This window comes from Bufo gargarizans, chromosome 6 (genome assembly GCF_014858855.1).
Source record: "Bufo gargarizans isolate SCDJY-AF-19 chromosome 6, ASM1485885v1, whole genome shotgun sequence".
Classification (NCBI taxonomy): Eukaryota; Metazoa; Chordata; class Amphibia; order Anura; family Bufonidae; genus Bufo; species Bufo gargarizans.
This window is the reverse complement of record NC_058085.1, coordinates 317566596-317591627: the sequence shown is the minus strand read 5'-3', so window position 1 is coordinate 317591627 and position 25032 is coordinate 317566596. Positions and strand designations below refer to the sequence as shown.

The following is a 25032-nucleotide window of genomic DNA, read 5'->3' as shown; positions in this document are numbered from 1 at the left end:
TTTTCGGCCTCCTTACTTACATATATCACACATAGAAAGTTTCTTCCGATTCCCACAACTTCTTCTTGGTACGTTATTTTGGCAACTAATAGCAGATTAAGCAGCACAGAGGATTTTTGGAGCGTTAATAAATATATGTAACCAGTAGCAAGTAGTTGCCTGTGGCCCTCAGAAGCTTTAAAATTCCCACAGACTGCTAAGTGATGTCATTCCATGATATGATATTCTGAAAATGTGTATGAAAAAAAAAAAAATGCTACGTGCTAGCATCTTTCCGATATAGATCTCACTGCTTTCACACTAGCGTTATTCTTTTCCGGTATCGAGTTCCGTCACAGGGGCTCAATACCGGAAAAAAACCTCTTCAGTTTTATCCTAATGCATTCTGAATGGAGAGCATTCCGTTCAGTGTGCATCAGGATGTCTTCAGTTCAGTCCCTTTACGGTATTTTGGCCGTAGAAAATACCGCAGCATGCCGGATCCGGCTATAATTCCTGTTGAAATGTATTAATGCTGGATCAGGTACCATGTGTGTTCTGGAAAAAACGGACCCGGTTTTCCAGTCTGCAAATGCGCAGACCTTTAAAAATGCAGCAAAAATTAAATACTGGTTTCGTTTTTCCAGATGACACCGGAGAAACGGTTCCGGAATTTCAATGCATTTGTCAGATGGATCCGCACCCAGATCCGTCTACAAATGATATCTGTTTGCATATAGATTTCTGGATCCGCCGATGGAACTGCCTTTCAAATCCTCACAACGCAAGTGTGAAAGTACCCTTAACCCGTTCACTTCTAACTTCTGAGACTGAAATGACCCCATGCTACCAAAACTCTACCACTCCACTAAAATGGCTCCACATGTTCTGGTTCCAGTAAGTGTCTGCTGGACACCTCTGATACCAGTTCCAGGATCAGACCTCTTGGATCCATGTGTCCACCCATTTGTCTCCCAGGTCCCATGGACATTAGATGGTGGCACTTTCATGTCCAGATGTTTATTGCTGCATTGTATTCAGTATTAGGTCATTTAGATCGTAAAGGCATTTTAGTTCAGAAGCCATGTCCCCCCTCCCCCCAGTCTCCTGCAGAAACTGGTGGAGACCAGTCTGAGTCACCTGAGGTCATCACACAACAGATTTGGACATCATTCTGAGAATGCCATTAACAGCTCTGGTGTCACCTTTATCTCAACACAACAGTCACAGGAAGGTCACAGGCGCCACTTCTACCGTAGTGATAAACTTGTACCCATTTCCTCTAAAATTAAGAATAAAACACTTCCCCACTGTTTATCTATCAAGTTCTATTCAGCAGCTTTTGTTAGTATATGTTCTTGGGAAAGCTGGGTGACAAAACCAATATGGCTGACCCTCTACCAACTTTTCTTAGGTCAAGTACACACGTGACGTCATCAACTGAGGGACTTATATGTATTGGACAGAGGCACAGTTATTAAATAGCCCTGCACCCTTTTACTGATAGTCTATGCCTCTGCTGGAACAAAGGCTCTCTGCCCCTTTAAATGCACTGCCTAATTTATGGTGCCCAAGGGTTGACCAGGAAGCCTTCCTCCAGATCACAGTGGAGTGTGGAGGTTCCTCATACTCAAGGGACTTTACAATTAAGTGCAGGAAGCAGATTTAAAACCCTGAGAAAATGCTTGTACTGAGGCTTTCAAATCAGATAATCATCAAAAAAGTAGAGCTGTAAACTGAGGTATGAGGCCGCAAAGAACCTTGTACCTCAGTGAGGTCAACAGTTCTTTCAGAAATAAAATTGTAATATTGACACAGTATCAGCCTCCACTTCGTGTAGTCAGGGGTGCACTGAATGGTATTGGAGGGTTGCATGAGGCCTCCAGGCCACAGTTTGTACATCCATGGTGTAGATGAAAGGTACAAGAAGACACACCTGCTAGATCATACCTGCCAAGTCCCTCTTTTTGACCTGGGAAATAAATATCCATTAATAAACTTACTAAACTGTTCCAGAAACTACTTGCCTGGTTCCTACCTGTGTATTAGACCTCAACTTATATATATATTTTTTTATTATATGACGCAATTTGGACCTTAAAATATCTATAATCAGAAGATTGTGTGCTAATATTTAAAGGGGTATTCCAGCAAAAAGAACTGTTCAAGGGGCTGCAAATGCTGTAAAAAAAAAAAACTGCAGAACTTATACCCACTTAACCGATCCCTTACCGTTTCAGTTTTAACAGTGCCAGGTCCCCATTGCACCCTACCTTCTGCTACTGACTCAACATGGTGGGTAAATGGCTGTGAATGCTTCTCAGCTCATCACTGGCTGCAGCCATGACCTGCTTCAGCCAGCGATTGGAGCTTTCACACAATGAGGTGTACCTCTTTGACCATCCAAAATGTTGGATGGTATGCCATTTGTAAATCCAGTGCACTAAATCCATACTGACTGCTATCTCTAACCACACTGCACAGACCAAAAGGCCAGCTCCATCTAGCCACAAAACCCCATTGCCAGTCCAGTAGAGCCACAATGCACAGCTCCATGTAACCACAGTGCATAAACTCTTGTTGCCAACCCCTTAAGGCCACAGTGCACAGATGCCTATTGCCAGCTTTACTTATCTACAATGCACCTACCCCACTGTCAGCTCCATATAGCTAATTTGAAGTGGCCGCAATGCATAGACCTCATCATCATCTCCAGCTTGCCATCAGGTCACTGCGCACATACAGACACCAGCTCTTGTCACTCTTCCACCACATGGTACTGGCTCTACTCTAGTTGTCTCTACTTGGTTTTGGTACCAGATAGTTTGTTTTCTACTGTGGATATGGTACCTCCTCAATGTAGCTGCTAGGAATGTCGTGGCGGTTCTCTCTGACCATTCACTAGTGACCTTCATTAGCTTAGCTTGCTTGGAACCTCCCTAGATGTGGTACCAAAAATGTGCCATGGACCGACCAGGTGTTATCTCCGACTTTAGTCTAGTGCAAAAACAGAGAAACAGGGTAGAGTCAAGGCAGTCCCATGCAATGGAAGAGGGGGGGTTGTGGTCCACTGCCAGTTGTCAACCCTTTGAAGCCCAGACGCACCAACCCCGCTGCCAAATCAGCCATTACAGTTCTAAGCCTGTCCCCCTTTCCTGGCATGTATGTGGCATCTGTACATGGGTGTACAGTAGCCAGGTACAACTATTTTGTGGTTAAGTATACAACCAGATAGGAATGGGGCTTCAAGTGCAACAGTGAAGGACAACAATTATTTAGGTGGGTTTGAGACACCTCCATTCTGCATAATATGGGCATATGAGGGCATGGGCATTGGCATTCTTGATAGGGCGTCCACTTTATGAAGTATGCATTAGAAATGTATGCCTGACAGCAGAAGTTGAAGAGACAATTTTTTTGTTATTTTTTTTTTTCATTTTATGATTTTTTTTTATAGGAAGGAGAAAAGCTTCTCAAGCGATTGTAGCATGGTAGGGGTAAGTCCACTATGCTAACTGTACTGCATTTATAGACTTCCATCTTGAAACTCCAGGCCGCACTTGGCATGTTCAAGACCAGTCTCAATGCCCGGTAAGACTATGTCCACAGTATTCCAGTAGGATGTTCCTGACTACTGGAATTACTGTATCCAGGGCCTGGTAAATCCCTATTCATTATAATGGGATCTGACAGGTTTCCAGAATGAGTACCGGCTTAAGCCACAAAAATGCAGTATTCATGGCGGAAACGCAATGGGTCCCATTGTAGTGTATGGGGATCTGACGGGTCCTGGCAGTGTCCATCTATATCGGATACAGTAATTCTAGTAGTCTGCCATAACTGACTACCAGAATACCATGATGCAGATGTAAACCTATTCTAACATGGTTACGATGAATGTATCTGCATGTTCATCACAAATAGCCCCCCACCTCACGAGGAGCCTGCATCCTCCCTGGGAAGAAGGGAGATTTTTTGGGCTAATGATCTAGTAAAGATTTCCAGCTGTACCAACTTCCCACGTCCACCTGGTTGAGGAGAGTGAGATCATCTGACCCGGCCATTTAAACACGACAGCTGTGCATGGGTGACACATGTTACATTACAGCACACGCCTCATACAGAGACTCATAATAACACAATACTGGATCTAGTCATGTGACCTGTTAAAGGGGCCATTTGCTCCAAAACAATATGAGTAAGGGTCCATTCACACGTCCGCAAAATGGGTCCGCATCCGTTCTGCAATTTTGCGGAACGGGTGCAGACCCATTTATTTTCAATTGGGCCGGAATGTGTTGTTCGCATCCGCATTTGCGGATCCGCACTTCCACATCCATGCTTCCGTTTCCGCAAAAAAATAGAACATGTCCTATTCTTGTCCGCAATTGTGGACAAGATTAGGCATTTTCTATTATAGTGCCGGCGATGTGCAGTCCACAATTTGCGGATCCGCAGAACACTTATGGGCGTGTGAATGGACCCTAAGGGTCCATTCACACGTCCGCAATTTCGTTCTGCATTTTGCTTAACGAAATTGAGGACCCATTCATTTCTATGGGACACGGAATTGCGGACCCGCTCTTCTGCATCCGCAATTCAGTTTCCGCAAAAAATAGAACATGTCCTATTCTTGTCCGCAATTGCGGACAAGAACAGGCATATTCTATTAGTGCCGGCAATGTGTGGTCTGCAAAATGCAGAACGCACTTTGCCGCTGTCCGTGTTTTACGGATCCGCAGATCCGCAAAACACTTTCCAGACTTGTGAATGGACCCTTAGGCTCCATTCACACATCCGTGGTGTGTTGCGGACCCGCGATTTGCGGATCCACAACACACCCGTTCGACACCCCTATAGAAATGCCTATTCTTGTCCGCAGCTGCAGACAAGAAAAGGACATGTTCTATCTTTTGCGGAGCTGCGGACCGGAAGATCGGGGCCGCGCTCCGCAATTACGGATGCAGACAGCACACTGTGTGCTGTCCGCATCCATTCCGTCCCCATAGAGAATTAATGGGTCTGCACCAGTTCCGCAAAATTGCGGAACAGATGCGGACCCATTTTGCGGACAAGTGAATGGAGCCTAAAAGGGTCAGTTACCTCAAGGTCAGTAAGGCGATATTAATCACACATATGGATGCAAGTTGTCTCAGCACTGGAGATACGTGACATAATGTAGTGATCATTGGGGGCAGGGAGGTTTTCGGCACTTCCTGTCGAAGATCCCACGCTACAGTCAGACTCTCTGCAGCTAGAAATGGCTGATAACAGAAAGCAACAGATGGCTATAATTGCTTTCAGGGAAGCTTCATGCATTTCCTACAGCACCAGAGCATTAATCCATCACTTAGATTGCAAGCTCTTCAGCTCAAAGAAAGAAAATCTGTATAAAAATGCATTAGGATGGGCGATGACATTTAGGGTGCCCGGCGTCACCCTCCAGTGAGTCAGCGGTCAGGTATGTGGCAGTTCCTCCAGGATCTAGCTGCATGTGTCAGATCTGCTCCCACTATCAAGACAGTTCTGCTTCACTTCAGACAACTTTTTCCCTTTTTGAAAGAAAATCCTCATTTTCAATCATTGATTGTGCAATAAAAAGGAAAGAAAGAAACCTTTTGTCCTGAAGGAAGATGTACTTCCCATCACTTTTTCTCCCACCCTTCCTGTCCGCACTATTCAATGCAATGCAAATATGCAGAATACACAAAAAGGTACAAACTGCTGCAAAGCTTTGCAAGATGCCCATAGGCCCATCCATGGGGCATTTATTCATTTCTATGGGGCTCCGAACCCCTATGCAGACTGTACTGGGGTCCCTCCAAATTTCACATACCATGTATAGTACTATTGGGACAGATGGACCATTGGGGTCCCTCAGAGGTCAGGGTCATTACAGCCAATGGAAATCAGTGTCTTGGTTGCAGGTAGTGTTGAACGAACTTCTGTTTTCAAGTTCGGCGTACAAGGTTCGGGTTATCGAAGAACTCCGTTATGTATTCTGCTACCGAGGACCATGGTAGCGGAATCCATAACGGAATTCTTAGATTACCCAAACCTTGTACGTCGAACCTGAAAACAGAAGTTCGCTCATCCCCAGTTGTAGGTCGGCTATCTAGGGGTTTTCTCCCGCGGGACATTGCTCATTTTTCATCAGTGCGCTATGCGTTTTCTAAAAAGGACAGCACATGACAAATGGTACTATTCAACTACTAAACCATCTGCCTGGTCTGTGCAGTGCCCTATTCTGGTCTGTTTTTGCAGATGAGATTGGCCTTTTCTATGGATGAAGGCTCATGCACATCACCGTATTCAGTGTGTTATCTGTATTTTTTGCAGATAGCACGCTGACCTATTCTTTCATATGTGGCCACACACACACATCATCATTTTTTGTGGATCTGTGTGACCGTTCCGCAAATTATAGAACATGTTCCACTCTGGCCGGTATAGGCATTTCTACTGATGGGAGTAAGAAAAATGTGGAAGTTATCCGTTTTTGGCGGATACATGGTTTGCAGACCAAAATACGGATACGGTCGTGTGCAGAAGGCCTGAGAGTGAGAAAACATACGCAATGTATGCGGGAGCTATGTGTATTTCACAGATTCGTTTTTTGTGGATGGAAAGTTGGGTCTTGGATCTTGTGTTATTTTGTGCTATTATCAAAAAGGAAATTTACTACAATCCCCAGAATCCTCTGGTTTTTAGTAGTTATCAATGCGGTTTATATTATAGAGAAAGTTATTCAAATCGTAAGACTTTTTTTTGTTGTAAAATGCTCATAAAAACCTTTAAAAACTGTCAAAGGAAAATAGTAGGTATGTTTAAAAATCTAATAATAAAAAATATCATGGCAAGTAAAAATAGATAATAAATAATCCCCAAAAATTAAGTACAAAAATAAATAAAAAATTACCGTAATAATGAAAAATAAACAAGTAGTAATGATAAATAAAAATACAACAATCTAATAATACTCGAAATACAAAAAGATCAAGCTTCAGAAAAGTATTGCAAAAATGACTTTTAAACTTTTAGCAAAGAAAAAAGTTTGTTATGAATTGAACTAAAAATTGAACTAAAAATCAGCAAAAATGATTAGACCCCAGCGCTGTTATTTTTGTTTTCTTGCATTTCTTATTGGCTCCAGAATAATAATGGGGGTGTGGATAGAAAGCATCTAAAGTTCAGCACTTACTGTAACCTTCATCTTCTGCCCAGGGCTTTAATAGTCCATGCTAGGAGTGGTAATAGTATCCAGTGTTCAGAGCTGCAGCTTTGTCCTGACTGAGACTCACTCAGAGATGAATGGGATAGAATTCCAGCATCCCCCCTCCCACCGCCTGCTATTGGCCCAGACCCCTGGTATTATAATGCAGATGAAAGCTCCTGACTGTGGACACTGGTCGCTGGGCACACACAATGCCATGCTCAGCAGTAATAACTGCAAATCACTGCATCGGACAGTGATCTCCAACCTCTGCCTGTCTAGCTGTTGCAAAACTACAACTCCTAGCATATTCTGGCAGGTAGAGATCCTCAGGCTGGTGAAGGCTGATATTAAATATTCTATATGAGTTTATCCCTTTAGTCCAGCACCCGATAATCCAGAAAATCTGATAATCTGGTACGTCAACACCAAAATCTGAGCTGAGAACTAATATCTGATTAGAGTGCATTCACACAAAGGAAATGAAAAACCATTGCAGTCTACGGGGTATTCACACGGCGTCCTATTTATGGGCGTTTTAAAGGCCAGACGGACCCCATTGAAATCTGCCGGCCCGTTTTTAACGGTCATTTAGGCAGAAGTGCACCTGTCTAACGGATGTGAATTTTTTAAAAAAAAATTGGGGGGGAAGGGGGGGCTGTGATGTGGGGGGGCGCCACTGTAGATACTGAGGGTACTGGGGGCATTTTATCTACAGAGGCCAGTGTATAGGGGAATTATTTAGACTGGGGGACTGTATGGGGGCATTATACCGGTATGTCCTAGGGGAACCATGGAGGTCATTATATGTCCTGGGGGCACTGTGGGGGGCATTAGTATATACGGAGGGCACTGTGGGGGGGTACATAATATATACTAAGGGGTTTAAAAAAAAAAGTTTATGAAGTTGAGGACGTAAAAAATTTATGAAAATAGACGTAAAAAATGCATAGGGCCAGAAAATTGATGTACACACTGATGCAAAATGGCCATGAAAAATTTAAAGTTGTGTTTACGTTCCCTTAGGGTACCTGCACACGTTGCGGCATACCGGTAATCTCGCTTTGCGGATGTTTTCTGTGCAAAAGCTTACCTGCAGTGAGAATTTAGAAATTTGCATTATGTCAATAATGTTTGCCATTTTAGCTGTGGATTTTCGGATCTGTAGCAAAACCGCATCAAATCCGCACCCAAAAAAAAAAACACAGTTAGAAATTAAGATTTTTGATGCGGTGCGGGTACAACAACTTAGAATCTGCACGGAAATTCCTGCACCCTTAGGGCTCATGCACACGACTGTATGTATTTTGCAGTCCGCAAAAAATATGGATGACATCCGTGTGCATTCCGTATTTTGCGGAACGGAACAGCTGGCCCCTAATAGAACAGTCCTATCCTTGTCCGTAATGCGGACAATAAAAGGACATGTTCTATTTTTTGTCAGAATGGAAAAACGGACATACGGAAACGGGATGCACACGGAGTGCCTTCCGTTTTTTTTGTAGGCCCATTGAAATGAATAGTTCCGTATACGGTCCCGCAAGGAACGGACACGGAAAGAAAGCCCTTAATCTACAAATTTTTATCAGAGCCTATGGCCAGTTTTCAGTCTGGGTTCCTGAAGGTTCTCCACCTTTTACAAGTGACCGTTATATTGGTTTGTAAGTGGTCTGATTGTACAGATTGCATCTATCAGGTATAGTGAATTTAATAAGGGTATATGATGCACTCATTACATGAGTTTGGAAGCTCCACTGCTCAGGGCTATTACAAAAATCACTGGCTTTCTGGAATTTTTTTTTAACCCCCCCAATAAATTTTCTAGGTGACAAACAAGAATTACGTTTTTTTTCATTACGATAACTCGTTGCCAGATCAGTTCCTGAGCCTTTAAATATGGCCACGTCCCGCACAGCCAGCGCCTTTTCCCAGTTTCATTTTTATGTCATTCCACATCTGGTTGTGGTTAGACGCTTTGGATCGATGCACTTTATACTTTATTATCGCTCTGCTCCTGCAAATCAGTAATAACGGTTCGAGAAACCCTATTCACATACTTGGATCTGACCGCACACCTGGTGCAAAAATAATCACCGCCCCAGAAAACTGTGACATTTTGGGGGACATTTACTAAGGCCGGTCTTAGTCCATGTCCGCTGGCACTTGATGCGTCTAAGTTATGTAGAGGCGTCGGCCGCTACATAACTTAGCCCCTGGCCGAACGACTTACTTAACTCGACGCCAGCTCACTTGCTGGTGTAGATTTAAATCATTTTCTATGCCAAAAACAGTCCTGGAAAATAATAAATGAGACGGGCCGCCCTTTTCCCTGCCCATGCCTTGTCCGCTTTTCCTGCCACCTTGGAAAAGTAGCGTGAGCGGGAAAAAGTCGCAGGTTCAGCTGCAAATCTCCTTTGCGACTGAATCTCCAACAAAAGTATGCCAAAAAGTGGCGTACTTCGCATCATAAATAACCCGCTTTATCTGTATCTGGGAGATCTGGGTGATAAGAAGCCTTACTGTCGTTTTTTACAGCCTTGCATGGGTCATCTGCCTGGTTATTACCTCTGGTAGTGCAGAGACAGACCCTCATTACTGATGTGTGTCATTCAGGACCCTGGAAAAGTTGGCTGACAACTATCGTAGGAACTGTGATGGCATCCATATTCACAGTCAGCCAACTTCTCCAGACACCCAATACAGTATATAGAAAAGTGTTACCCAAAGTGGACAGTGCCTTTAAAGAGGACCTGTCACCTCTCCTAAGAGGTCTGTTTTAGCGATTACTTGCATTCCCCATGTCACAACAATTCTGGAGCATCTATTATTATGACTTTATGTTGGGCCATTCCTTTTATTATTCCTCCTGGACGTTATGAGTGCATTGCCTGCAGTTTGCAATGAAGGTCCAGATGGGTGTTACCAGTTTGGGGTGTTTCTGCACAGTCCGACATTATCCAATCAGTGCCGTCATGGTGTCAGACTGTGAAGAGACGCAGGCACTTGAATGGGAGCAGAGCTGCAGTAACCAGGCACCTAGCTCTTCTGGGAACAGAGAAATTAAGAAACAAAGATTTACTTAATTATATAAATTATTGGAATTTATACGCAGGTATAATCCAATAATGTGGAAAAGTGGGGGACAACGGCTGTGGGGGCTCAGAGTGATGAGAAGATGATGAGAGGCGACCTGCATGTTTACGGTTTGTTCAAATAATCCAATTAAGTCTGACAACAAGATGTGACACCTTCCCCCCCCCCCCCCCCCCCGTCCCCAAAAAGTGGAGCTGGATTGCGCAAGTTTAAAAAAAAAAAAAAAAAAACATGTCCCAATACACAAGCAAGCACACCATCGTCTGCTGTAAGTCCACACACAGGACCCTTCAGACCTGTATAATTATCCCCAATAAACAAACGTGAAGGTGAATGGTGACTACTATACAGGTGGATTAATTCAGTTGTCACGCCTCGCCCCAGCTGTGTGTTATTAGAAGAGGGTTGTCATCTGCCATTCACATGGAAAAGAAGGTATGACTTGCGGTGTTGTGATGTGGCCATCATGGAGGGTTATGGAGCAGATCTCTCGTGAAATATATATATATATTTAATGATTCTTTCAAATAAATAATATTTGGCTATTAGATACAATGTCCACTGACCTTAAAGGGAACCGGTCATCAACTTTATGCTGACCTCACTAAGGGCAGCATAAAATAGGGATAGAAATGCTGATCTCAGCGCTGTGTCACTCATGAGCTAAAAGTAAGTGGTTGCCGAGAACCAGCATCATAATCATTGCAGCTCAGGCCTGGAAAAGAGTCATGGCTACCTGAGAAGAGTCCTGGTTATTCATAATCTCCTGCATACTCACCCACCTGCTGATGGTTGGCAGTTGTCTCCTAGAGAGAAAGGGAGAAACTAGGTAGAAGACGGTCAGTCATCTGCAGGTGGGCAGGGAGAGCAGGAATGTATGAATAACCAGGACTCTTCTCAGGTGGCCGTGACTCTTTTCCAGGCCCAGTCTGCAATAATTGTGATGTTGGTTCTCGGCAACCACTTAGTTTTAACTTATAAATGACAGACCGCTGAAATCAACTCAATTGTCCCTACTTTATGCTGCCTTTAGTATGGACAGCATAAAGTTGATGACAGGTTCCCTTTAAAACAACCAGTGAAACAATTAGTGACTCATATCCGAGCGCTGTCCGCGTTCTGCTAATTGGATAGCACATGATCCATTGATTTCTACACAGTCAAGTCACATTATTATGGCCACCAGCTAATATTCATAGTCCACAATGATGGAGGTGGTCCCCCAGATGCTCAATTGGGTTCAAGTCTGGGTAGTACTTGGAAGTCTTGTTCATGTTCTTCCAACCAATGTCAAAGATATTTCTAGCCGTGTGACAAGTCACATTGTCTTGCTGGAAGATCCCATCAGCACCAAAGAAGACAATCAGCATGTATGGGTGTATGTGATTTGCAAGGATGGATTGATACCCAAATCAGTTGAGAATGCCTTCCACATGGATGAGTGGGCCCAGAGAATGCCACGAAAACGTTTCCCAGACCGTAACGCTGCCACCACCAGCTTGTGTTCTTCCAGCAATGGTTGCACGGTGTTCTTGCTCTGATGTTTCTCGCCTGACACACCAACGTCCGTCCGTTTGAGCCCCATGCGCAGTAAGGTTCATTGAACTGTTGTAGGGCTGCAATGATTACTCGATGTAATCGATGCAAAAAAATCCTCTATGCAGTTTCCCTGCATCGAGGATTCGTTTAAATCACTTGACCACAAAGCGTGAGTGAAGTGAAGCCTCTCACTCACCGCTCCGTGGCCTCCCGTCAACACCGCACTGAACTGACCAGGGCCTTGCGTGCACACATCTTCAGCACGCTGGCTGACGCTGTGTGTGACGTCAGGACCCTCCCAGTGCATGCTGGGAAGAAGACGCGGTCCGTCTCCTGCGGACTCCATGTCAGCGCACTGCCAGGAAAGGTTGGGGGGCAGGAGGTTTGAAGGGGGCACCTGTGATGAAGGGGGCACCTGTGATGAAGGGGGCACCTGTGATTTGAAGGGGCTGATGGTGCTGGGGGACATGGATGACAATGGCATGGAGGGGCTGATGGCGCTGGCTAAGTGGGGGACATGAATGGCATAAAAGGGCTGATGGTGCTGGGGGACATGGCATGGAGGGGCTGGTCTGATGGCAGTGGGGGACATTGTTCATTGGTATGGAGGCACTGGGGAAGAAGGACATGGCAATGGATGGCATGGAGGCACTGGGGGATGGGGACATGGCAATGGATGACATGGAGGCACTGGGGGAGGGGGACGTGGCAATGGATGGCATGGAGGCACTGGGGAGGGAGACATGGCAATGGATGGCATGAAGGCACTGGGGGAGGGGGACATGGCAATGTATGGCATGGAGGCACTGGGGGAAGGGTATATGGCAATGGATGGCATGGAGACACTTGGGGAGGGGGACATGGCAATGGAGGGGCAGATGGCACTGGGGGAGTGGGGGACATGGCATGGAGGGGCTGATCTGATGACACTGGGGGAGTGGGGGACATGGCATGGAAGGGCAGATCTGATGGCACTGGGGGACATCACATGGCAATGGATGGCATGGAGGGGCTGATGGCACTGGGGGAGTGGAGCTAAAGGCACTGGGGTGGTGGAGAGCTGAAGGCACTGGGGAGGGGAGAGCTGAAGGCACAGGGCGGGAAGCTGATGGCACTGGGGGATAGTGGAGCTGATGGCACTGGGGGGAACAGAGCTGATGGCACTGGCAGGAACTGATGCACTTGGGCTGATCACACAGGGGGGAACGAAGGGTGTTGGGGACTGATGGCAGGGGGTCTGATGAGTTTTTATAAAGGAAAACAGTCTATTAATTCATTTTTTCTTATTAGAGTACTTGATTATTCGTAAAAATAATCGGTAGAATACTCGATTCCTAAAATAATTGTTTGCTGCAGCCATAAACTGTTGTTTTAGACACACATCTGGTAGCCCCATTTTGGCAGCGAGCTGCTCCACTGAAGTGTGTTGGTCCGCCCTCACACACTTTTGTAGCCAACAGTCACCTCTCACATCAATGGCACGTGGTGCTCCAAAGTTTCCACTCGCTTATTCTCAGTGGGGCCATTTCTCCATTTCACAAACTGCGCAGTTTCAGAATTACTGCCACCCTTTGCCTGAAAGCCAATAATCACCCCTTTTTGCAACACTAATAAATTTCCCCTTTTACCCCTGACAGTAACGCGGGATATGTGTGCAGACAGGATATTGTGTACCTTATATGCCCACCAAGCCAGGTCACGACACGTGACTTCCTTCAGGAGCTACGCACAGCCAACGTCAAAAGTAGGAAGTGGTCATAATAATGTGACTCCGCTGTGTATATGGGTATTCAGATGCCTGCATGATGCGCAGAAAAAAACCACACGCGCATGCACTACATTGGTCCGTTTTGCAGACAGAATACACCCATTCTATTCAATCAGTTAGTGAAAACCACAGACAGCATAGACATTGCATAGAAAATTTATACAAAGTTTATAAAAAAAAAAAAAAAAGAACTTGGGACTTTTATGGATGCAAAACTTATATGGATGTTAAAGAGGGGGTTCACTGCTAGAGACACCCACTAATAAAGAGAGGAACTTGCTCTGGCAGACTCTGCCAATACATATAACATGGTCAGCCACTGATTAGGACCCTTGCCTGCTCTTTAGTTGCTCTTACATGCAGCAATGCTTAGTGATGGATGGGAACGAATGATCGTTCTACGATCATTATTCCCCATACAGTTCCCCTCAAACAGCTGATTGGCCGCCAATCTGATATTTTTCATGACCTATCCTGAGAATAGGCAATTCCCTTTAATCAGGGAATAATTGCAAATATTTTGTAATAATTATTATATTTTTACTTTTTAAAAATGTATTTACTTTTTTTTAATTCATTTTAAGCAGATTTAATTACATTGAGCATTTTATTTTATAAGCTGCTGTGATCATTTCAGCCCCATAGAAATGACATCATATGACACATCACCGATAATGATAAAAAGTTACGGGCTGATCATGTGACCTCTGATTATTTGCTTGTTGCCAAGCACCAGGGTTTATGTTCACAATAGAACACAGAAAAGGGGGGCATTCTATGCCCTCCTCACGCGTCACTGCTAATTCCCAGCAAAGCACAAACACATGGCTGCAGATTGACAGGTTACAGGCATTCCTCGATGTGAGGGGAAGCTTAGCCGGGATAATTGAGGGTCTCATTTCCAGGAATGCCCTAGACACAAGACTCAGAGCAAGAGCCTTCTCACTGACCCTGAAACATAAGACAGAGTGCAGGACGCACCTTTATAATATATATGTATCAGGAGAATGAGCCACTCACAAGGGTTAAAAGACGTAAGAAAAGTACAGTGACTAAATAGACTCAATGTGATACAGCACACAGTTCATTGGTTTGTATTTATTTTTTGGTATTCTGAATATTGCTCCCATCATGCTTCTATTTACCCTGGTACAAGCTTCCCCCTGTTTCACCCCCTGATGAGTTACGTGAGGGCGTAGGATCTTCCGAAAGGAGCAGGGGAAGTGACAACAGCTCAAAAGATATTTCTACCTCACAGAAGTGGTTGTCATAACAAATATAATCAAATTGTCAATCAAATTTTCCTCACACCAACTGCTAAAGTACTGCCAGTGTGTATTAAACTATAACTACTATAATACTGCCCATATCTACAAGAATATTACTATTAAAATATTATAAAAAAAATTACTATAACACTGCTCCCTGTGTTAAAAATAAAACTATTATAATAAGCCCCCCTATGTACAAGACTATAACTACTATAATACCTCATCCTATGTACAAGAATATAACTACTATAATACTGCCCCTATGTACAAGAATATAACTACTATAATACTGCCCCCTATGTACAAGACTATAACTACTATAATACCTCATCCTATGTACAAGAATATAACTACTATAATACTGCCCCTATGTACAAGAATACAGTTACTATGATATTAATGCATGTGTGCAAGAATATAACTACTATAATACTGCCCCTATGTACAAGAATATAATTACTATGATATTAATGCATGCGTGCAAGAATATAAATACTATAATACTGCCCCATGTACAAGAATGTAACTACTATAATACTGCCCCTATGTACAAGAATATAACTACTATAATACTGCCCCCATGTAAAAGAATATGCTGTATTTTTTGCCCCATAAAGACGCATTTTCTCCAAAAGTGGCGAATAGTCATCTAAAGTCTAAATATGTGGCCTTATTAACATTGGGGCTCTGAGCTGAGGACTGATTAACATTGGGGGTCTGACTTGAGCTCTTATGAAGAATATTTATTCTCTAAAACCTAGGTGTGCCTTATGGGCAGTTGCATCTTATAGGAAAATACGGTAACTACCATAATACTGTCACCTATATACAAGAATATAACTACTATAATACTGCCTCCTATGTACAAGAATTTAACTAGTATTAAGGCTGGTTACAGCCTGCATTTGTGGGAGGGGCTGCTGAATATATCTTCCCCACGCGTCCTCACCTTGAGGACGGTTGCTTCATGCAGGCTTTCTCCGTCCCGCCCCGTCACTTCCGGTTCGCGGTCGCGTCACTTCCGGGTGAGTCTCGGCTCCCTGGGCTGCCTCGGCTGGGGGCAGCGTTCGTCCACTGCTCTGCTGCCCGTGTTCTATTTTCTCATGCCTTTGTTTTATCCAGCAGGTTCCTCAAATGTCATGTGGTTCCCCATATGCCATAGACATGTTCCCAATGCCATCCCCATCTGACTCCCAGTGCCATGACCATGACACCTGTTGTGCCGCCGCGTGCACCTCCGCATCCCTTGCATATAGCTCTTAGTCAGGGACGGCAGGACGGGTGGGGTCCGGCCTGCGGGTCACCCCCGGGTCCCTCATCACAGAAGCATCCTGTCCGGGCCCCCATGTTCCGGGCTTCTTGTGGTCGGATCGGCTTGCGTTCCAGCGTGGAACGCGCGCCGATACCTGCTCCTACATCTGGGTCTCCTGCTCTCCCTGCGACTTGGGACGGGGGGCCCTGTTCCCCAGTCCACCCATCCACATGGTCACCCCCCACCACAACCACAATCGTGGGTACAACAGGTTGGCCTCTGTAATTGATGGATATAAATGGCCGGAGGTAACTGACACGGAAGAGTGTGAACGCCCTTCTCTGTCCATTAGTCACAAGAAGGCTAAATCGGCCTATAAAGCAAGCCATCTTGGGATAAAACATTTTCTGTACTGATAATAACGTTGCATTTTTTCATCCCGTCAGTACAGTAAAGTATTGATTTTTGAATAATACATTCATATTCTGGAAAAGGGTTTCTGATTCGGTGCCAAGGGTTTATTTCCTTTAAAGATTTCCTTCTAAATGTTTTCTTTTAAATATAAACTGCTCTTGCGAATTCTACCTTTGTTCCATGCTTGTGCATCACTCTATATGTTTTCCGCCCCGGTGCATTGGTTTATGACGCGGCAGCGTGGTGCCGCCCTCCTGTGCACACAGGTCTGGCGGCTGTGTCTGCCGCCCTCCTGGGCGCATGCGTCTGGCACCATTGCAGTGCCGTCCTCGCATGCTCAGGTTTGGCACAAGCTGTCCCGCCGCCCTCCTGTGCACATGCGTGTGGCACCGCCGTGTTACACCTGGGTGCTGATTATTGCTTGTTGTCTATACTTGGGTCTGTTTTCCATGCTTCTTATCTCGCTCGCCCAGGCTCATTCTGCCTCCGTCATCCTGGATCACCCAGGCCCGTTCTGCCTCTGTCATCCTGGATCGCCCGGGCCCGTTCTGCCTCTGTCATCCTGGATCGCCCGGGCCCGTTCTGCCTCTGTCATCCTGGATCACCCAGGCCCGTTCTGCCTCTGTCATCCTGGATCGCCCGGGCTCGTTCTGCCTCTGTCATCCTGGATCACCCAGGCTCGTTCTGCCTCTGTCATCCTGGTTCGCCCAGGCCCTTTCTGCCTCTGTCATCCTGGATCACCCAGGCCCACGCTGCCTCTGTCATCCTTCCTTGCTCCCCGCCCGGTCCTCCGGTCCCGCATCTTCTTTCTCTTCCCTGCTCTCCTAAAGCGATGTTTAAGAATAATGATAATATTAAAGCCAATTGGTACAAGTTCTTCTTTAGTACACCGGACCTGGGGGTATCTACAACTGTAATCAGGTATAATTGCATGTATTGTTTCTATTTTTCATTTGTTTTGCAGGACATTCCAGCCGAGAAGCCGTGGTTAGCAGGCACGGGGCTGGCCGGCCTGTTTCTCCATTTCGATAAAAAAAAAAAAAAAAAGAGAGAAAAGAAGCTTCAGGAACGCAGCGGAGAGACCAGACGCCGGTGTGATCATCAAGGTGCTGCCTTGCGGACTCTGCTGCAGGGGTCTGGAACTGCGATTCTGGTTCCCATCGTCTAGGCTACCGCTGGCCCAGGTTAAGTAGGTTCGAACCTCCAGTGGACCCCTATTCCCACAAGTGCCTTTTAATCGCTGCACAATCGCTCTCTGCCTCCTCGACTGGAACCAGAAACTGCACCTTCCACTGCTGCTACCAGATGTAACACAGGTTATCCCCTCCGGGGTAGCTAACTCCATGGATGTCGTTTTAGTCGTGGGGTTTTTGTTGCTGTGCCATTTTCCGGTTTCCTAATGTACCATTTTGGGCAATCTTTTCTATAACAAACAGGGCTGCGGTGCTGTCGTTTATTCAGCCCCCCCGATCAGAAGTAGCGGCTCATCAGCTTCCCGAATTCTTCAGGTATCAGGTATACGCCTTTTGTCTGTCTTCCCTGTCGTCCTGGATCACCCAGGCTCTCTCTGCTCCTGTCATCCTGGATCGCCCAGGCTCGCTCTGCTCCTGTCGTCCTAGATCGCCCAGGCTCGCTCTGCTCCTATCGTCCTGGATCGCCCAGGCTCGCTCTGCTCCTGTCGTCCTGGATCGCCCAGGCTCGCTCTGCTCCTGTCATCCTGGATCGCCCAGGCTCGCTCTGCTCCTGTCGTCCTGGATCGCCCAGGCTCGCTCTGCTCCTGTCATCCTGGATCGCCCAGGCTCGCTCTGCTCCTGTCATCCTGGATCGCCCAGGCTCGCTCTGCTCCTGTCATCCTGGATCGCCCAGGCTCGCTCTGCTCCTGTCATCCTGGATCGCCCAGGCTCGCTCTGCTCCCGTCTCCCTGGACCACCCAGGCTCGCTCTGCTCCCGTCTCCCTGGACCACCCAGGCTCGCTCTGCTCCCGTCTCCCTGGATCACCCAGGCTCGCTCTGCTCCTGTCTCCCTGGATCTCCCAGGCTCGCTCTCCTCCTGTCTCCCTGGATCTCCCAGGCTCGCTCTGCTCCTGTCTCCCTGGATCGCCCAGGCTCGCTCTGCTCCTGTCTCCCTGGATCGCCCAGGCTCGCTCTGCTCCTGTCTCCCTGGATCGCCCAGGCTCGCTCTGCTCCAGTCTCCCTGGATCGCCCAGGCTCGCTCTGCTCCAGTCTCCCTGGATCGCCCAGGCTCGCTCTGCTCCAGTCTCCCTGGATCGCCCAGGCTCGCTCTGCTCCAGTCTCCCTGGATCGCCCAGGCTCGCTCTGCTCCTGTCTCCCTGGATCGCCCAGACTCGCTCTGCTCCTGTCTCCCTGGATCGCCCAGGCTCGCTCTGCTCCTGTCTCCCTGGATCGCCCAGGCTCGCTCTGCTCCTGTCTCCCTGGATCGCCCAGGCTCGCTCTGCTCCTGTCTCCCTGGATCGCCCAGGCTCGCTCTGCTCCCCCTAGGCTCGCCCTACCTCGGTCATGCTGGATCGCCCAGGCTCGCTCTGTCTCTGTCATTCTGGATCACCCAGGCCCGCTCTACCTCAGTCTTCCTGGGTCACCCAGGCCCACGTTGCCTCTCTCATCCTGGGTCGCCCAGGCCCACGTTGCCTCTCACATCCTGGATCGCCCAGCTTGCTCTTCCGCCGTCACCTGGACCGTCACGTCACTAACTACCCAGTGCCTTCCCGGTTCGCTCAGGTCATTTAACAGCCCAGCTCCGGCCTGACTCACTCGTGCCCTTGTTACCTCCCGTGTCGGTCGGTTCAATTAACTATTTCCCTCCTACAGCGTGGGTAGTCTTCTTGCCCACTTATCCAGGCCTACCCCGCACTGGCTCCAGGCACAGTTCAGCCAGATAGATCTTGGAGGGTGATAGGCATCCCTCCCGACTCCACGCCAATGTACACCTCAGCCCCTACCACAAGTATTAAGGCTGGTTACAGCCTGCATTTGTGGGAGGGGCTGCTGACTATATCTTCCCCACGCGTCCTCACCTTGAGGACGGTTGCTTCATGCCCCACCCTCCAGACCCTTCTTTCTTTCATTCCACTCTCTTGGGTGGCCCACTTATCCAGGCCTACCCCGCACTGGCTCCAGGCACAGTTCAGCCAGATAGATCTTGGAGGGTGATAGGCATCCCTCCCGACTCCACGCCAATGTACACCTCAGCCCCTACCACAACTATAATACTGCTTCCTATGTACAAGAATATATCTACAATAATACTGCCACCTATGTACAAGAATATATCTACAATAATACTGCCTCCTATGTACAAGAGTTTAACTACTATAATACTGCTTCCTATGTACAAGAATATAACTACTATAATACTGCCTCCTATGTACAAGAATATAACTACTATAATACTGCCCCCTATGTACAAGAATATAACTACAATAATACTGACCCCATGTACAAGACTATAACTACAATAATACTGACCCTATGTACAAGAATATAACTACTACAATACTGACCCTATGTACAAGAATATAACTACTATAATACTGCGCCTATGTACAAGAATATAACTACTATAATACTGCCTCCTATGTACAAGAATATAACTACAATAATACTGATCCTATGTACAAGAATATAACTACAATAATACTGACCCCATGTACAAGAATATAACTACTATAATACTGCTTCCTATGTACAAGAATATAACTACTCTAATACTGCTTCCTATGTACAAGAATATAACTACTCTAATACTGCATAAAGTGAGAATCCAGTGTCCCAAATTGACATAAAACAATGTATTGACTCAGATAAAATCCATAGAACACAAAGTGACAACTGCTCATGCACTTCAATCCGATGCGGGTGTTGCTCACAGAATACAGTTGTCAGAATAAATTAAACAAGGTTGTAGTCTGATTTAAAAGCATTTAAAATGGACGATGAGGGTAGATAACCTTAAATTAAAAATAGTGCCGCACAAAACTATTTTTTGCATACCGCTAATGCTATATTTAAAGACACATTACTAGTGTAGGATTAGAACCTGCTCTCTCTGCTGAACTATTTGGAGCCTTAGCGTTCAGCATAAATATCCAATACGCTTCATGATAGAGTTTCACATAATTGCCAGCCCAGTGTGGAGGGTTAACCCTCTCAATGCCAGTCACTCTCACTGGGATAGTAGTAGTGGTAGGTATCTCCTTTTTTCTTAAAGGGGTTTTGTCACTTCAGCAAGTGGCATTTATCATGTAGAGAAAGTTAATACAAGGCCCTTACTAATGTATTCTGATTGTCCATATTGCCTTTGCTGGCAACCTCTTTAAGACTGCCGGTTTTGCAGCCTACCGGTATTCAGAACTAGAGAAGAGCGAATTTTAGGTTATGAAATTCGTTCACACTTCGTTTACTGGTAAAAGGTGAATTGCGTTATGGATACCGTTACCACAGACCATAACGCAATTCTATGACGGAATGCCTTTAGAGGCATTCCCTTATTCATTCCGTCATAATAAAAGTCTATGGGCTGCATAACGGACTCCCCTGCATAACGGAAACAGGACGGATCCGTTATGCTGGCCATAAACTTCTATTATAACGGAATGAATAAGGGAATGACTCCAAAGGCATTCCGTCATAAAATTGCGTTATGGTCTGTTCAGAACCAATATATAACATTTGACGGATTTCTACCTATTGGTAAATTTTATATTGGGAGTCGGATAAAGATCTAAACTCCTTACAGACAGACATCATAGTCATAGACATCATAGTTGACACTTTACGCAGGACACATCTGTATCCCTACCTCAGAACTTTACTGAAAGCGGGTTCTTGGAATGAATTTATGGATAATCTTAGAAATCTGAATGAATTTAGAACTATAGTGGTGATTTGTTCTTTCTATAATTGTGATTAGCAAGAGAAGGCAATTGGCTTCAGTCTTCTTTGGGCCAAGCATGCATGGCATGGCCCATTCAAGAAGAAAAAAAACACACAATGCAACAACACTCTGCAAACACAAACAAAGTACAATAATGCCATAGTTATAGAAAACATTCTGGTGCTAATGCTACGCCTATTTTGCAAATTTGAGATTCTTGGCAAATACATTTTGTACAAAATCATTTAGGCCCGTCTGCCAAACGTCAAGGCTGTAAGATCTCTGTAAGACGGGAACCTAATACTAAATCCTACCTGTTATGTGCCATAACGGCCACCATAAAATTCAGGGAGTGCAGGTTCCACATGCATGCTGGGTCCACTTTGCTTTTTACCATTTTTGGGTCCCGTAGGGTCCCGTCTTATAGAGATCGCCTTGACGTTTGGCAGACGGGCCCAAATAATTTTTTACAAAATGTATTTGCCAATAATATTAAATTTACAAAATAAGCGTAGCTTCAGCACCAGAATGTTTTCTATAACTATGGCATTATTGTACGTTATTTGGTTTGCAGAGTGCTGTTGCATTGTGTTTTTTTCTTCGTGTTTCTAGCCATGGCAGCATGCACCTGCTCATTGGGATGTGCTGACCCCCTTTTTTTTGCAGTTGTAATGGTCCGTTCATGTGCACGGAGTGGGTAGCCATTGGCAGTGTAAATCGGCAGCTTTTGTTACAAAATTATTGGCAGTAGAACAGTGTCTCCTAATATGTAGAAGTATTATTAATGATGTGATGGTGCAATGGAGAAGGGTATTGCTGGAAACAGGTTTACGGTATGTGTGTAGCTATTGGCATTGTCAGGAGCCTGCCCATATAAGGGCTGACTGTCCTCATCGTGTTGAGCCCATAGACAATAATTGTGGTTACCGTCAGTCGCTATATGCCAGGAAACTGTGTGCAACAGGTAGCCTGGAATCTCTAGACCACTTGTGCCAGGTGGAAGTGGGAGACACTCAAGCGGAGGCGCTGCTGGACTCAGGGAGCCTGGTGACCCTAGTAAGGGCTACCATAGTGCGGTTCACTGAGTATACTGGTCGGAAAGTCAGGGTCATGTGCATCCATGGAGACTTAAAGGGGTTGTCCGGGTTTAGAGCGGAACCTGGACATACCTCCATTTTCACCCAAGTAGCCCCCCTGACTTGAGCTCAAGAGTTCCAGTGACGTACTGGGCTATCCATGGGGCTGCCAGGAACCCGGTGACGTCACCGGCACTGATGGGCCAGTAAAGCGGCTAGGGCAGCGCTAAAGCACGCCCATCAGAGCCGGTGACGTCACCGAACACACTGCAGTATGTTATTGTAAACAAAAGAGCCTGTACCCTGTGCGATCTAGCGCAGGGCAAGGGAGCGCCTCAAGGCATCTCCTCAGGGGTTCTGTCTGGGTTAAAATAAGGGTATGTCCAGGTTCAGCTCTGAACCCGGACAACCCCTTTAAAAGACTACCCCACCTCGCTGGTGTTTTTACCACTGTAGCCGGCAGGTGGTCCCACGAGGTGGCAGTCGCCACAAATCTACACTACGAACTCATAATAGGGAGAGACTTTCCAGGTTTCCCGGCCCTATGGCTGGTTGTGAGAGTTACTGATAACCATGAGTCAGGGGTAAACCCAGGAGAATGGCCTTGTTCAGGAGGTAGGTCAGAACCCTGGGAACCTGAGGCCGAAGGGCCAGCAGTAGGGGTGACCTCTACTTCGGTGGAAGAGGGGTAGACAACGCCGCTGAGTGTAATGGTGGGAGACGTGGAGGACTTGCCACCGGGTCCTGAGTTGGCAGACCTCAACGTCTCCAGGGAAAATTTCGGTACAGCACAACACCGGGACCCAACCCTATCCCCATCCTGGGAGAATGTGGTAATAATTGATGGTGAACCACAACAGCCTGGGGCCGAGTCGATGTTTCCCGGTTTTGTGGTTCATCAGAATATACTGTATCGGGTAAACCAGCTGCGGGGTGAACATATTGAACAGTTGGTGGTGCCCCAGGCTTATCGTAAACTCGTGTTAGAGTTAGCCCACCAACATGTTCTCGGGGGTCATCTGGGAATTCAGAAAACACAGGACTGGATATTACAATGGTTTTACTGGCCCAGTGCGTTTAGAGAGGTGGACGAGTTTTGCAAGTCTTGCCCAACCTGCCTCCACTGAGAATGCATTAGGGCCAGACGGCTGCGTTCAGGGCCGCTCATGAGCCCCTTCAAACGGAGCTCACGAGCGGACACCTGAATGCAGGTGTGAAAGGAGCCTTACCTGGACAATATTGTCATACACAGTACAGACTGGGAAAGTCACCTACCCAAAGTGCAGGCCTTAGTGGACTCCTGTCACGGCTGAGGATGGGGAAAACCCTCAGCCGTGCGATGACAGAAGATGGTGGTCGCTGCTCGACCAGGACGACAGAATTAGGGAGCAGGTCACCTCCTATCGCGTCCCTAACCTGACCCTGACTCCTAACCATATGAGCCAACCCTGATGGTGGAAGGGCTCATACACCGGAACCTAATAGTCCCTGCTAGCCCTCAGGGTGGCCATGAACTAGGAGCAGGGTAAGATGACCTGTTCTTCCTAGGCACGGAGGAACAGGAGTCTCACAGGCCAAGCTGCAAGGAAAAGGGGTACAAAAACCGACCTAAGTCCACCTACCTGCCACAGCCTTGCTGACTGGATCCCTGTGCTGACACGCTGATGTCCACACCATACTTAAATGGACACAGCCAACACACACACACACACACACACACACAGGAACCCAGATCCATTGCTGCATTAAATAACAAAAGGAATACATCAACTGAACATATAAACATCTATGACCACAAGGGTGGCCCTCACTGGCAGATGGTATAAAGTAGGAGGACGACTCCAGCAGTCCATGGCAAAGTACCCCTCAGACTTCTGAATCACAGCAGAAGCTATATAGGCCCAAGTAGCCACACCCACACTCAGAAACACCCAGTGCACACACACTAGGAAGGAAGTTAACCCTTCCAATACCAGGGAAGGGAAGACAGCAACTTAAAGGGGAATACACACACAATAAACCCTGTGCACACCAGACAAGGAAAGTGCACACATAAACACACGTTGCCAAGTGCAACCACATGCACAACATAGCAAGCTGCCTCGCAACAGCTCAGGCTGCTATGCTGCCACATAAATAATGTTGCCAGCGGCAACCACAGGTGAGGCAACATACTACAGCCCTCACCTGTGATTGACAACCAGACCTAGACCGCAGGCAACTGCATGCGGTTACAGGAGTCACGACCATGACCATGGTCGTGACAACTCCCTTCGGAAGGCTGGACTAACCACTAACTCAAAAAAATGTGCGATAGGGTTAGAGGAGACTAAATACCTGGGGTATGTCATTGGGCGTGGAGTCATCAAACCCCAAGTGAACAAAATAGAGGCGATACAGAATTGGCCCCGACCTGTCACTACTAGGCAAGTAAAGTCATTCTTGGGAATGGTGGGCTATAACATGAGGTTTGTCCCCCACCTTGCTACGGTGGCCGTGCCATTGACAGGGCTCTTGAAGGGACGCAGGCCGGTGAT

General features: G+C 46.4%; 1 protein-coding gene across 2 annotated transcripts in view; it reads right to left on the bottom strand.

Annotated features, from left to right (window-relative positions):
- The window catches only part of CASS4 (Cas scaffold protein family member 4), a 79941-nt gene that overhangs the window by 27357 nt on the left and 27552 nt on the right, over window positions 1-25032 (bottom strand). The window contains exon 1 of one of the 2 annotated variants that reach the window (XM_044298827.1): window positions 7181-7263. The exons of the other annotated variant lie outside the window; for it this stretch is intronic. Within the exon in view, the coding sequence (XP_044154762.1) occupies window positions 7181-7192 (12 nt within the window). The 5' untranslated portion in view covers window positions 7193-7263. Of the gene's footprint in view, window positions 1-7180; window positions 7264-25032 lie in introns of those variants that run through there. 2 annotated transcript variants of the gene reach the window in all.